This window comes from Cricetulus griseus, chromosome 6 (genome assembly GCF_003668045.3).
Source record: "Cricetulus griseus strain 17A/GY chromosome 6, alternate assembly CriGri-PICRH-1.0, whole genome shotgun sequence".
Taxonomy (NCBI): Eukaryota; Metazoa; Chordata; class Mammalia; order Rodentia; family Cricetidae; genus Cricetulus; species Cricetulus griseus.
This window is the reverse complement of record NC_048599.1, coordinates 129,372,690-129,385,871: the sequence shown is the minus strand read 5'-3', so window position 1 is coordinate 129,385,871 and position 13,182 is coordinate 129,372,690. Positions and strand designations below refer to the sequence as shown.

At 36.5% G+C, this 13,182-nt stretch overlaps 1 protein-coding gene across 23 annotated transcripts in view; it reads right to left on the bottom strand.

The window, feature by feature from the left end:
* The window catches only part of Gtdc1 (glycosyltransferase like domain containing 1), a 329,610-nt gene that overhangs the window by 78,107 nt on the left and 238,321 nt on the right, over nt 1-13,182 (bottom strand). Inside the window, exon 1 of one of the 23 annotated variants that reach the window (XM_027422764.2) lies at nt 8,202-8,297. The exons of the other annotated variants lie outside the window; for them this stretch is intronic. Within the exon in view, the coding sequence (XP_027278565.1) occupies nt 8,202-8,290 (89 nt within the window). The 5' untranslated portion in view covers nt 8,291-8,297. Of the gene's footprint in view, nt 1-8,201; nt 8,298-13,182 lie in introns of those variants that run through there. 23 annotated transcript variants of the gene reach the window in all.

The window sequence follows — 13,182 nt, the reverse complement described above, 5'->3', positions numbered from 1 at the left end:
GCAAGAAGGCTAAAAGGTGTGTCCTAAGAGACCTGTGAATCAGTACGAAAGGCTAAAGAAGGGACTGGCTTAATTTGTAGTTGGTTTGAAGGATAACCCATATACACCAGGAGGAATATGTGCCACTTCTAGTCATGCAGTGAGAGACTATAACCACCAAGAGCAAACTCAGGAGAGTGAAAATTCTAGATGCAAAGCCTGGTCTTAACTTTTAAGCTCAAGTCTCAGGTTCCTCACAGGCAAAAGGAGGAGAAGTGCTGTTAATTTTCATATAGTCCATACCAGACAAACTTGAAGATGTTAAATTATGAAATATTATGCATATAAATTACATAATAAATGTTAGATTCTAATATAAATTATATTGGTAATAATAAATTTTGGTCAAAGAGAAAATCTGGTAATAAATAAAAGAGATTTGCTCAAATAGAGCCACACACTCTAACAAAGACGGCAGTATCTAGCTTGCAGATACTAAAGGGTAGAAGCTCACTGCAGGAAATGGAGAAAGTCATGGTGGTATTGTTTTGTTTTTTTGAAACAAATGTACTCCAGACTGCAGACTACTCAGAAAACATGGTTTGAGAAGAAAAATTTAAGAAAACTAGAAGAGAAGTAGCATGAAGTAGGGCCGGGGACTTCAACCATGAGGACACCATCTGGAAAGATTGCTTGGCCAAAACACAACATTAGATAAATTCTTGACTTAACTTTGCTAAGAGTTTAAATTCAAAAAGGCAGATGATGCCAGCAGAGAAACAACTTGCCTGGACTTCCATCAGCCAGACTGTAATGGAGGCTGCATATAGGATGTGGAAATTATTAGAACCTTGATAGCAATAGTAGCTGTTGAGCATCAGAAAACTTTTGAAAAGTGGTAAAAGGAGACTAACATTATTTGGTATAGGCACAACTTGGAGAAGAATGTCAAAACCCTGAGGAAAAAAAATCAATTGCATGTCAAAGGCAGTGTAAAAAGTACAGTAACTGTGGTCATGACTAGTGGTTACTTGCAGATAACTTGTTAAATCAAAATAAAAATTGTTTCTTTCATTTTCAACACCTCTAATACCAAATATGTAGTGTCAATTTTCTTCCACAATAGCAATTCTATTCCACATGGCTATACTATGGTTTGGTTCATTTCTACCACTATTCACCTGGAGATTGTATAAGATCCCTGAGGTTAAGGGCTCAGTCCCAGAATATGGCCTAACTTTAGATGTAAAGTCTATGCATGAGGTACTTCTGACCAAAGGGCTACAAAGAAGAAGGTCTGACACCCATTCTTTGGATTTGGTAACTGCTAGAATGGTGTACAGAGTACAGAAAGCCATTAACTTCCTAGACTGCTGGGTTACTGTGAAAGGACACAACTCAGGAGTGAATACAGTGAGGAATAAGTATCACTAAGACCTCCAAAAACAGTTACATGGAAACCTACTATTTCAGAGCGCCCAACACCCTCAGAAAGATAAAATGGAGCTATACTATATGTGGGGAACAATGCTTTTACTAGACAACAGATTTACAGATAAGCATGGTGTCAGAATTGGGTTAATTCCTTTGGAGTTGTCTTGAAGAACTAATAACAAAATATTTTAAAACAGCAACAGCAAAAACAAATTGGCTCCTGTGGAAGCCAATAGGGGTGCTCTTATCCTTAATGGTTTTCTAAAAGTTACTATATTAACCTATATCAAGGTTTGGTTATAAGAGACTTGGTATAAACAATGACACTCCTTTACCATTGTGGCCCATTACTTCAGACATCCTGCCAGTGAGCACTAAAACATTGGATAATGAAAGAGTCTAGTATTATTATTGCCAGCTTTTCATTCTGTTGGAGCAGCATTCTACAGATAGTACTGTAAAGCCTGACTTGAAGAATTCAGCAAAACAAATCTGCAGTACCAGTAAACTAGGGTTTTTATGTGTGTCACATACCTCTCTACACAGGTGGGATACAGATTAAATCTAGCTGCCACATTACCCTATATGCCAGTGATGATCCCATCCTACTTACTTTTGAGCTACAGCATCCTGTATTAAGCCTGGTACTTGAGTCATTTATTCATGTGGTTTACCACTGGACTTAAGACAAATGTTAGTGGTGTATATGCCTTGTTTTTTAAAATTGATACTGAAAGGGAATGAGAGAGAGAAATTTCTGAATGTCTATTTGGCATTATATTCCACCTTGAATCCATTATGTAGCATATTCTCTTAAAAATGGGGAAAAGGAACTTTTAAAAATTGAAGTTGTTGATGCTTCTCAGACTTGCTAAAATCTCTTTAGTGTATGTTTTAGTTTTTAGTGCAGTTGAAAGTCAATGGTGTTTTGAAAATTCTTCCATGTCCGGCAAATTACCTGGTGTCTGAGCTACAGTTTTGCAATGGTTTATTTTTGTTTTAAAGGAATAAGGAATTGAGAATAACCACCTTAGTGACAGTTTAAAACAAACTTATTTTTTCCTGAGGTGAGTTCCCAGCAGTCACTGACAAAGACGTGTGTCTACCTAGATGCATAGCTTAGCCACATCTCCAATTATCTGTCATAGTAGACAGCATAGCAACCTTCAGCAGAAATGAGGTTTAAACTCAAATGTAACAAAGATATTCTATGCAGTTTAAAGAATATACCATAAGATAGCTTTCATTCCCTAGTCAATAGCTTATTTATCTTAAAAATCATTAATTTTTATTTAGTATAACATTTAAATTTATAGAAAAGACTATGGATATTTTCATAATATGAAAAGATTGTCACTGAGACTCATATGTCAAATACAAAGCAAATGATGGGCTAACAGCCCACAATGGAATTTTATTTAATATTTGACAGATGTGTAGAACCTCTGAGGTACATACCTGTCAAGTTTCAAAGAGGCTGATAATATGGACGGAAAAAAAAAAGTTTAAAAATCTTTCATCTCAGTGACTGTCAGAAATCCACTTCTGAAAATGAAATGAAATACCACACAACTCCATTAATTGTTTTGCTAAAGGCATAAAAAAAGGGCATTCAAGAGTTCACGGAACAACATCACCCAACATTCCTAATTTCACTGACTATTTCATCAGACTATTGAGAATACACCTTTAACCAGACTCCTTTTGCATTGTATATAACATAAGAAAATGCTATCACAACACATCAATAGTTAAGTGACCTTATGAGAAAAATGGTTCCAAATGTTTCCTAAGGCCTTCCAAACCACACCCAACAACATTATTATATTGTTTCCCCATTGCTTCCATTACTTAAGCTTGCCTCTCTTGAAATGATACTTGGATAGGAAACTTTGATTTATGTAATCTATATGCTACCTCAAAAGACATTGTGTATATAATTATTTATATGTAGTATGTAAAATAACAGTTTTTCATTAATTGACAAAAATAACATTTAAAAATTTTGCTTATTAGAAATTTTGATCAGAAATTATTTTTGTCTCTAACTAAAGCTATCCAAATAGTTATTTTATAACTACTAAATTTAATGTTGAACAAAGTCAAGATTACTATCATATTGCATTTGAAAATTTCTTTATTAAATTATAATAAAATTAAAATATAATTGCACCATTGTCCCCCTCCTTTTCCATCTTACTCTCTCCCAAGTTCATGGCCTCTTTGTCTTTAGCCATTGTTGTTACATATACATATAGACAAATAAAAATAAAAATAAATCCTATTGAGTCTGATCAGTGTTACCTGCATGTACATGTCTAGGCCTGTATACCTGGTGTTGGGTAAGTAACCAGGAAGCTCATCCCAGAGAAAGAATAATGATTCTCTCACCAATTGTTTGCTGCTTGTAGTTCTTCATCTAGGGGTATGACCCTTGAGATTTCCCTTATTTACGTCAACTGCTAGAATTGTGTAGGCCTTTTCTTTGGGCAGACATCTTGTTGAGATGTTTCCTGTTTATAGCATTTATAGTTTCCTGATTATAGCATTCCTATAATAGTTAGAAGGCACACTTTAACAACTGACTTCTTGGTCCTCTGGCTCTTACAATTGTTCCACATCTTTTTCCATCATGTTCCCCTAAACAAGAGTTGTGCTGTAGATGTACTAACTAGGTCTGGGCATCCCACAGTATTCTTTGCATTTTGACTGGTTGAAGCTTTCTGTAATGGCCTCTGTTCACTGTAAAGACAAGTTTCTTTGATAAAGATTGCTATTTATAACTATCTGTGGAAGGAAGGATAAGTATTTAGAGTACAGTTAGGGATTATATTGGTTTAGGAAAGTGACCTCATAGCCATATGTTGTTGACTTGGAATACACTATGAGGAATGACGATTCTCCTTTGAGTGGGCCTCAAGTCCAATTAGACAGAGGTTCATTACTCTCAAGATATTAAGTGCTACTATTGACCATGCTGTTCATTTTGTATTTTTTTTATATCCTAAGTATATAAAAGTAAAATTTTTTAAAATAGTAAAAATGAAATATATTTTTGGTGTAGTACATATATGTGGTACATATACACAGTATGTTCTGAATCATTTACCAAACTAAATGCCCATATATTTCAGAAAGTCCAGTACAAGAACTACTCTTTGTGTCAGTTTAACATTGGATTCTGCCCTATGGGACTTTTGTTACAGACAGACACTGCCCTATTTTAAATGATTTTAGAGCTGACTTTTTTGTGTGTATGGGGAGGTAATATGTTCAGGAAATGGCTTCTGAGTAGAAGTAGCCCAAATATCCATTAATAGAAAATGATTAAGTAGACTGGAAATCATACATACTATGGAAAATTAACTCAGCTATAAATGAACAATTAATGCATGGTAAGAACTAAAGAGTAAAGGGAAGAAATCAGACAAAAAATCCATTATTATTCAATCCCAATTAAATGAGTAACTTAATTTATACAATTGAAACACAGACTTGAGGTTGCCAAGGTCTGAGGAGAGGGAAGAATGGAGAGAAACTGGGTATTTGGGGCAAAATGACTTCACTTTAGAAGGATGGGAAAGTTCTGGAACTAAATAGAATTGGTGAGTGCACAAATGTGTATATGGACTTAACTGTTCATTTGCAGATGGTTACTTTCACAGTAGATAAAATTTACCTACTACATTTTCATTGTAAATTAAATGGGAAATATTTTTGTTTCTACCCACAATTAGACATCCTGGCACTGAGTAGAACACACAGAGCATGACTATACTGTGTGTGGGTCTCCTTAGTCTCACTCAAGGCTCCTTTGTGGACAACTTGTATGCACTAAGCTAGATTAGCTAGGGTAGCAGCACACAAGCACAGTCATGCAAGTGAAAAGGAGAAGCTTCAGGCTTCAAGAAGCAAAATAAATGGCAACATACAACCACTGTATTCTAATTCAAAACTTCAAGAACAATTTTTTTAAAAAAACTTTGATATATAATATTCCACAAAGACATGTTTTAAATAACTACATAAATTATGCTATAATACTAATGTTGAAGAGAAATAATTTTCTATTAACAAATTCTGTAGACACATACAGGGAATGCAGTCAAAAAGAAAAAAAAATCCTCTGGAATTCTGATAATTTGGTGAGATAGTAAAAGCTCTTTATAATAACTCAATAGTTCAATTCTCCTTTAAAATAACTTTCAATAGCCAGGGGATTTTAGATAAAAAAAAAAATAAATCCATTGCTTCAGTTTAAAAAAAAGTGTAGTCTGGCAATCAGAAGCAATTTCTTCAAATGTAAGACCATAGTCAAAATATTAGTCTCTCAGAGGGTCCATTTCTTCCATTTCCTCACCAAGAGAATCTTGATATTATTGCTTACAAATTAAATTGTGATGTCCTTGCTTGACACATGACATTAAGAAATGTGTTTATTACTCCCATGTTTGGCTGTCCCTAGTTAAACATATTCCTCATCATTCATTGTTGTGAATGTTCAATACTATCAACACACAGACACACAGAAAAACACACACACACACACACACACACACACACACACACAGAGAGAGAGAGAGAGAGAGAGAGAGAGAGAGAGAGAGAGAGAGAGAGAAAAGAGGAAGATGACTGTGGGATGAGAGAATTCCATTATTAGATGCTATCCAATTTGAAAAGAAAGCTCAAAAACTTTCACATATGGACAAATGAAAAGTATACAGTTTTTACTCTCCATAGTTACAGATACGTGGCTGTGACACAAATATGAGAACACATCTGCAAATCCCATGGTGACAAAGCAAGCCAATATTAGTCTTTTATCTCAATGCAAATTGTACAAAAAGGTTTACTTTTACAATCAATTAAAAACAAAGTGTAATTCTATCTAGACTTAGGGAATAATCAGAGGCTTGAGGTAATATGCTCACACATAAACAATTTATCCATTGCTGGGTATCATAACAAAATGAGAAGCAACTATAATATCACTAATACTGGTGGCAATGAAATATTTAAAAACAATTAGAATGTCTAAAGGAACTTACAATATAATTAGGAAGTGATATAAAAACCATAAAGTATAGAAAAATTATTTCTTTTTTATCACATATACATATTAAAACTAATATTGAATCTACCAATAGAAATTAAATTTAATTTTAGAATGAAAACTAACATTTAATTTCTGTTTTAAACTAAGCACTTGACTTTCAAGTAACTTTATAAAGGAGCACAGAATGGAGAGAAAGCTTGTGTGTTACTCAAGACAACACAAAGAAGAAACCCGTATTTTTATCTCTTTACATACTTATTTGAAATAAAAAAAGTTCAGTTGGTGACAGTTTGCTTCAGTTCCCCCAAATCAAACTGTTGGGCTAAGACTGTGGTATTGCTGAGAAGTGGTAGAACCTTCAGGAGGCTGGCCTAGTGGTTAGGTGTCCTTAAAGGGTCACTGGGACTGCAGACCAGTCCCTGTCTTTTTGCATCCTGAGCACTATGAGAGAGACGCTTTCTTCCAAAACACCAAGCATGATGCTCTGCCCAGCCAGCCACTGGTAGGCCTCAAGCAGACTGACCCCTCTGAAATTGGACCAGAGTCTCCCAATCCTCCTGTGAGCTGGTTACCTTGGCTACTGTGCCCTTTCTGTGAAATATCCAGCTTCCTATTAGCCTCTGCTTTAGTTATGCCATACCTTTGGTAATCAGAGTCCTGATTTCTGCTGCAGTCACTCCTCACATTATAATTTATATGTAAGTTAGGGCTTTAACAGAAACCATATAGGGCCTGCAATGAAAGCACCACCAGCTATCTCCAACATGCTGACAGCCTTGGCATCCTTAAATCTCTCTACAGTGTCTTTCAAAGAGACACAATGGGCTGAAAGTTTCAAAATGTCCACCTTGAAAACCACTTGGTAAAATGTCACTGAAGCAACTTATATACCTGCAGGGGTATAACTGACTTGCTAAAAACCTATTATACTTAAACAAACATATGACATCCAGTTAAGAGTAATATAAAAAAGGAGTATGTACTCTAAATTTCTAATAGTGACAGGTAATATAAGTAGTAAGTTCCTTTTGCTCCCATGCACTTAGGTTTTACATTAAATACTCCCCAAAAGAAGACAGCCAATGTTAGTTTTTTGACCATCTTTAACTTTTTAACAATTCAGAACAGAAATGTCCAAATCAGTTTAATTTTCATGTGCATACTTGTGCACAAACAAGTACAAAACTGGGCAGAAAGATCTGTACAAGTTCAAGTAAAGCAAAGCCTCACAGCGTTGTTTTAAAGAAACTACTTTCTCAGGATGATTGTTTATTATCACTTGCTTCTGCATGTGGTGCCCTGGGTTTGAAACTTGTTACTTTATTTCACCAGATCTATGCCATCTTCTAAACGGAAAAGAAAAAAAGGCCACAAATATTTTCCCCTGTTTTTCCTTCTTGGGGGTTTAGTACACTTGTCTGTTAGAAAAGGACACACTTTTTCTGTCTACTACCTACTTCAAAAGAATATGTGCTAGCACATCCTATGTCACTAAGACCCTAAAAGCCCAGGGCCATAATGATAAGAGGATCCTGCAGTAAGGTGTCGGAAAAATCCAATAACAGGAATAAAAGAAAAGAAACAGATGGCAAGAAGCAAAGTAAGAGTTTATGAGGAAAGAAGCTTAGCTAGGTGAAAGTCTGGGAGCCCCAAAGGGGTAGTTGTGGGGAGGATGGCTAAAGAGGGAGACTTCAAAGAGAGAAGGCAGCTATCAGACAATAGATACTCTCACCTGTCAAGACACTCAGAGATTTCTGCTCTCCACAGGAAAGGAAGGCCATGATTCTCAACCAATGAGCACTCACCGCCACCATTCTGCATGTTGCCTGCATCAATATGCAGCAGTTAGCCTTCCTAAAGTATATTCCAATTATATTGCTATTATTGAAAATATTTTTGTACATTAGTCTATCACACATTCATCCATCCATTCATTCATTCATTCACTCCTTTTGTCTTTAAGGAAGATTTATTGTGCTAAATACTGTACTAAACACTATCAATGTCCTTGAATATTTCACAACTCTCCCACTAAAAATCCCTAAACATTTTAAATTTGGGGAATGAGGCAACTTGACACATAGACACCTAGTGATGAGCAGGCTGAGTAAGAAAAGGTTCAGTCACTGTAAGAAGAGCAGCCAATTTTCCTGGGTGATTCCTGAACTATACAGGAAGGTGAGATGGCATCCTCACTGAAATCAGTATAGGAATTACCAAAGGAGATCACTCTCAGGTAGTTGTTTCCTAGCCCCTGATTGCAGGATTTCGAGCAGGCCAAGGAGGTGCTGTACCCCAAGTCCTCTTTTCGATTTTATTTCTAAGGCAGAGTCTTGGTAAGATTCTCAGGATTGGGTCCACCTTGTTTACTAGCTTCTCTGGCAGTGTGGACTGTAGGCTGGTAATCCTTTACTCTATGTCTAAAATCTACATATGAGTGAGTACATACCATGGTTGTTTTTTGTGACTGGGTTACCTCGCTCAGAATGGTTTCTTCTAGTTCCATCCATTTTCCTGCAAATTTCAAGAATCCATTGGTTTTTTCCCCCTGTGTAGTACTCAATTGTGTAAATGTACCATTCTTCAGTTGAGGGGCATCTAGGCTGCTTCCAGTTTCTGGCTATTACAAACAGTGCTGCTATGAACATCGTTGAACAGATGTCCTTGTTGTGTGAATGTGCTTCTTTTAGGTATATGCCTAAGAGTGGAATTGCTGGAAATTGTGGTAGACTGATTCCCATTTTCTTGAGGAGTGCCATACTGATTTCCAAAGTGGCTGTACAAGTTGGCACTCCGACCAGCAGTGGAGGGGAATTGGAAGCACAGAAAGAAGGGGGAGGGAGCTAGGGGAATAAGAAGGGGAGAAGAGGAGGGATGATGAGGACATGAGGGAGCAGAAAGGTTGAGTCAGGGGAAGAATAGAAGATAACAAGAATGGAGATACCATAGTAGAGGGAGACATTTTATGTTTACAGAGAAATCAGGCACTAGGGAAATGTCTGGAGAGCTACAAAGATGACACAAGCTAACAATCTAAGCAACAGAGAAGAGGCTATCTTAAATGCCCTCCCCTGATAATGAGATTGATGACTGACTTATATGCCACCCAAAAGCCTTCATCTAGAAGCTGGTGAAAGTAGAAGCAGACATCCACAACTAATCACAAAACTGAACTGGAATCCAGATGCAGAGAAGGACAAGTGAAGAGCAAAGGGGTCCAGACCAGGCTGGTGAAACCCACAGAAACAGCATACCTGAACATCGGGGAACTCCTGCTCCCCAGACTGATAGCTGGGATACCGGCCTGGGCCTGATCCAGACCCCAGGAACATGGGTTTCTGTGAGGAAACATTGGAAATCTACAGGACCTCCTGTAGTTGTTCAGTACTTACCCCTAGCACAGGTGTGGACTTTGGGAGCCCATTCAGAGGAATACTCCCTGAGCCAAGACACATGGGGGTGGGCCTAGGCCCTATCCCAAAGGATATGATAGACACCAATGGAAGGCCCCACCATCCAGGGGAAGCAGAAAGGATATGTGATAGGTAGGGTTTTAGTTGGGGGATGGTGGTAGGGGAGGATGGGAGGGATAAGGGTACTGGGACTGTCATGTAAAACAATCTTGTTTCTAATTCAAAAAAATCTTAAAAAAAAAAAAAAAAAAAAGATTCTCAGGATTGCTTTGAACCCAGTCTGTTGTCTAGGCAGGCCTTGAATTTGTAATCTGTGTCTCACTTGCAGAATGCTGAGCCACTGGCCAAAGTTAGGAAGAATTTTAACAGTGTCACTGGCACTTCACTTCAGGATATATAGGCTAACTCAGAAGAAACAGATAAGACACGAAGGACCAGGCTACACAGATTCACTGAGAATAAAGACAATAACTGGTAAGAAACAAGAAGGATAATACAAGAGTTTGTAGAGGCTTGATGGAAGGCTGGCTATTCCATAGCTAATTAAAAGGCTTGTGCTTGAGACAAAAAACAAACAAATATACAAAACAGCAACAAAACCAAACCCCAAAACAAAACAACAGTACACCGACAGGAAAAACAACAAAATTACAGGGATGACAAGCACTGACAGGATGCTTGGTGATAAAAAGCATGCAAAAAGGACCCACATCAGGTGGCTGCAACTCTTAGTTCCAGAGGATCTGACACCTGCTAACCTTGACAGGTACCTGCGTGTACATGGTGCATGTGAACTCAGGCAGGTACACCTATATACACACGTTTAAAAATTCTTTAAAAAGGAGTATGAAAAATTTAGTTTGGATTTGGCTTGTAGGCCATGACTACATCCTAAGATGAGTACAGCAAAGGAACTATTAAGCTTCCACCCACTTTTGGTGTGCTTTGTTTTATCTTCAACTTTTTAGAAAAAGCCCATTAAAAGACACATTAAAAGTCCTATGGGTCTTCATAATGTCTGGAATGACTACACAGAGTTACAGCTTCAGGTACAATCAACCAAAGCTAAGCATTTTCAAGACACCTCAAAACACACTACAAGATCTATCTCTCTATGGTCAATTCATCCATCTATCTATTGATCCATCTGTCTATCATCTTCACCATTCTGCCTTCATGATGTCTTCTCCACAAGAAAGGCAAATGGTGGTTATACCTAAATACATGAAATACACAAACAGAACAGAAATCTATCCTTAGTGCTACAGACCAATGAGGAAACTAAGATACAAAGAGATTAAAACTATACTTTGTTAAAGGGTAGAACCAACATGTTAACACAGATCTAGTTTATCTACAGTCCTTGTTCTTTCCATAACAGCATCATAGAACTTTTTATAGCATAAGGAGCAAAGTGTAATGATGGAAAGAAATATGATTCATATGCTTGGAGGACCACGGATGTATCCACTACAATTAATAGTGGGAGAAATGACAAATAAAAGAGGTAAGGAGTGACAAATGCTTAAAAGGCATGTTGATAAAAGAGGCTTTAAATTGTAATTGGTAGTATTTGATGATAATTTTAATATAGCATGGTTACATTGGGTGGCAATTTCAAAAGGTCAATTTAGTCATAGTGCATAGGAAATGTGGGGTATGGAGGGACAGGACAGGTTAAGACTAGAAGCTGAGCAAATATGTAAAAACTATTATACCACTTCAAAGGAAGGTAATGACCATTGTTGCTATGTTAACTATAGCAATAATTGAACCATAAAGAAGCAAAGGTGAGACACATTTTCTAACAGGTACAGTACATGGTTACTGTTGATTTTAGTTTTTTGAAATCACTAAACTTGATGCTGATATAACCATGAGATATAATGATTCATATGGGCTTGCCAAATGAGGCTATTCCTGAAAAAAATGAAACTCATAACCAGTCTCTACTACTAGACTTTCCACCTGCCTTAACACCAAATAATGACATCTAAGACCCGGTATTAATAGGTTTGACATTGGATAATGGTAATTGATACTACTCTACCATTGACAAATCAAAAGCTAGACTAATTTTAATGACGGCAGTCAAATATTTAAGAATGAAATATTAGCTAAATAAGAAATGGCAAACATCAATAAAGGAAAGTTTTTTATGGTCGCTTTTAATTGAACGGCAGATGTGCTGTTTTATCAAAAATCTATTCCTACTTTTGCAGCAGAGTTAAGCTCAACAGTCATAAAAATATTATTCTTGTTATATATAAACACACACACACACACACACACACACACACATGTAAGATATAGTGCACCATAATTTTAAGAAAAGTCACTACAAAAAACTTCAGTGACTCTGAGATACATGAGCTTGGTCTCATTAAAACCTGACAAGATCACAAAACAAAGAAAAGAACAACAGAAAAGGCAGAAGAATAATTTTCTAAGAGGGTTGCTCAGTAGTGTGCATTAAGCATTATGATAAAGGAGTCAGCACCTAGAATCAACTAGTATAATTACAGCAATGAAAAGAGGTAGAAAAAAAGAGAGAGAGAAAGGGAGGGAGGGACAGAACATTTTTACATACCCACTTTCTTTCAAGGAATCTAGTATCTACCTTGAAAACATTCTGGAATGTATATACTATGAGATAACTAAAGCAGCTTTCTATCATTACACATGCTAAAGATCAAGACTTGTTTTCCATTGTGAAGCTTACTTACTTGCTCCAAATGAGCAGAAAAATGGTGAGAAAAATTTAATCTTTAAGCACAGTATAAAAGTTAATAAAATAAAAAAATTACTTAACTGAAAACAGCAGTTCTTAATTAATTTAAAGGATTTTAGTGACAAGGAGTTTCATACCTGATTCGGAATATGCCTGCATATCCATCTATCCATCCATCCATCTACCCACACACCTACTTTCCTATCTATTAAAGGTATTAAGAAGAGTTTAAAGTGATTCTAAATTAACTGTGACAGCAACATATATGAATGACAATTTGTGCTTATTTAAAAGCATTTTATTATGCCTGGAACTAGTAACACATGCCTTTTATCCTAGGACTGGGGAGGCAGAAACAGTCTGATCTCTGTGAGTTTGAGGCCAGCCTGGTCTACATAGTAAGTTCCACCATAGCCAGGGGAAGGAATCTGACCATGCCTCAAAAATACAAACAAAACTCAAAATTCCATTTTATTATTAACACATCTTTTCCAAATTTACTAATATATCATTGTTAGAAAGTAACATAATGCAAACTGACACTTGCTTTTTATCTTGGAAACATGTTT